At 37.4% G+C, this 1725-nt stretch overlaps 1 protein-coding gene across 1 annotated transcript; it reads left to right on the top strand.

The window, feature by feature from the left end:
* The first annotated feature begins 614 nt into the window (after positions 1-614).
* On the top strand, positions 615-1133 carry LOC119273714 (putative defensin-like protein 134). Its single transcript, XM_037554791.1, has 2 exons — positions 615-737; positions 839-1133. Exons 1-2 carry the CDS (start codon positions 668-670, stop codon positions 1000-1002), a joined length of 234 nt encoding a protein of 77 aa, XP_037410688.1. The 5' UTR covers positions 615-667; the 3' UTR covers positions 1003-1133.
* The last annotated feature ends 592 nt before the right edge of the window (positions 1134-1725 follow it).

The following is a 1725-nucleotide window of genomic DNA, read 5'->3' as shown; positions in this document are numbered from 1 at the left end:
TCAGCGGCTGGCAAGAGGCCCGGGCCAACTCAGCTTGCTTATCTTGTGGTGGTTTAAAATAGTGCAAGATTTGACATTGCATTGTCCCAGGTGCCGTGCAAATTGGCACAGTTGACACAGTTTTAAACATTGTCTAGCCAAACATGGTGATTTAGTCAACTCGAGACAACATACAATTTTAGTTTTAGTTGGTTACATATCAAGCATGCAATCATATTGATTATTTTGTTGAAGTCAATTGAATTTCAATGCACAATGGTGTTTTCAATTAAAGTGGCTATACATTTTTTTATAAAAAAACATGTTTGATCAATGTCACCAACGGCAAAAAGATGACTCCATTTTTTGAATGGTCTTGCTTATTTTGTAGTCGAAAATTAAAGCCTTGATTATTGGATAAACATCACTCATATATTCTTTGCCTTTGTCATTTAATTTCTCACCAAGCATTAAGTGCTTCCATTTTTGGGGTGTGACTCACCTCTATCTCTTTTGCTAAGTTTAACAATCATTTAAATGCTTTTATTTTTGTCCCTTTCAATAAGTCTATATAAGACAACACTCCAAGCACTCCAAGACATAAACATTAGTCCCATAGCCAAATTAAAATAGACGAAGAGAACACATATTTTTCCTTCCTAGTTCAAAAAAGGAGAGAACTCTCGGGATGGACACACGGGCTGCTATTGTTTGCTTCCTCGTGGTGCTAACACTTGTGGGTACTCCTATTTCTGCAGGTGTGTTTAATTGTGTTTGTCAAATACGTATAATCTAATCTAATGGGGGTTTGTCGCTAATATTCTAATATAATGGTTTGTGTTTTCTTGGTGTTGTGCAGAGAATTGCGCGGTCGTTGACGACGGCGGGGAGTTTTTCTGCACCAAGCCGCTGTGCAAGGCCACGTGTGAGGTGTTTGCACGTGATAGGAAGGGCAGCCTCAAGGACTACCACTGTGAGAAGAAGAACGCCATCAAGGCTGTTTGCTATTGCAACATTTGCTAGTAGAGACTGAAATACTAGCTAGTACTTGTTACGTAATACTTACTTCAGGATGGACCAAAATATGTTATGTATAACCTCATATTAAGAGCAAGGAATAAACAATTTATTACTCGATCTGTTAATTAGTTTTATTTGGAAGCCATGTGGAGCCGGTCGATGTTTGATTGTTCGCTTATATTTCGTTTGAGTTAGTTATTGTAACTATTTTTTATAGAAACCATTAGGAATTAAACGATTATCGAGTTGAATCTTACTAGATCTATCAAGTTGAACCGCATGCTTTAGTTAGGCAACTCCTAAGTACATATACCGCCTTTTAGTTCAATAAGGGATTGGACTAGATTGCTTTCGTCAGCCAACTTGGTGTTCTGTTGCAATCTTGGGTGGTGACCGCACACTATAATTGAGGATATACATAATGCATTTACTCTGGTTCATCTCATACTCTACTCCTAGTAGCTCTTTTTAGTATTTAACTCGACATATAATAGAACACCAGGGATTGGGTTGTCAGTTGACCTGGTGTTCTATTGGAATCTTGGGTGGCAATCACACACTAGAAATAAGGATTTTTTTTTTGTGAAACAGAAATAAGGATATATAATGCACTTACTCTGGCCTATGTCAAACTCTACTCCTAGTATCCTTTTGCTATTTAGTTGTAAGCGATAATGAGTTGCCTTTTATTTCAACTGTAAGCATCATTCATGTGTAGCAATGTAG

Source organism: Triticum dicoccoides, chromosome 3A, assembly GCF_002162155.2.
Source record: "Triticum dicoccoides isolate Atlit2015 ecotype Zavitan chromosome 3A, WEW_v2.0, whole genome shotgun sequence".
NCBI classification, from domain to species: Eukaryota; Viridiplantae; Streptophyta; class Magnoliopsida; order Poales; family Poaceae; genus Triticum; species Triticum dicoccoides.
This window is presented reverse-complemented; position numbering and strand designations above follow the sequence as displayed.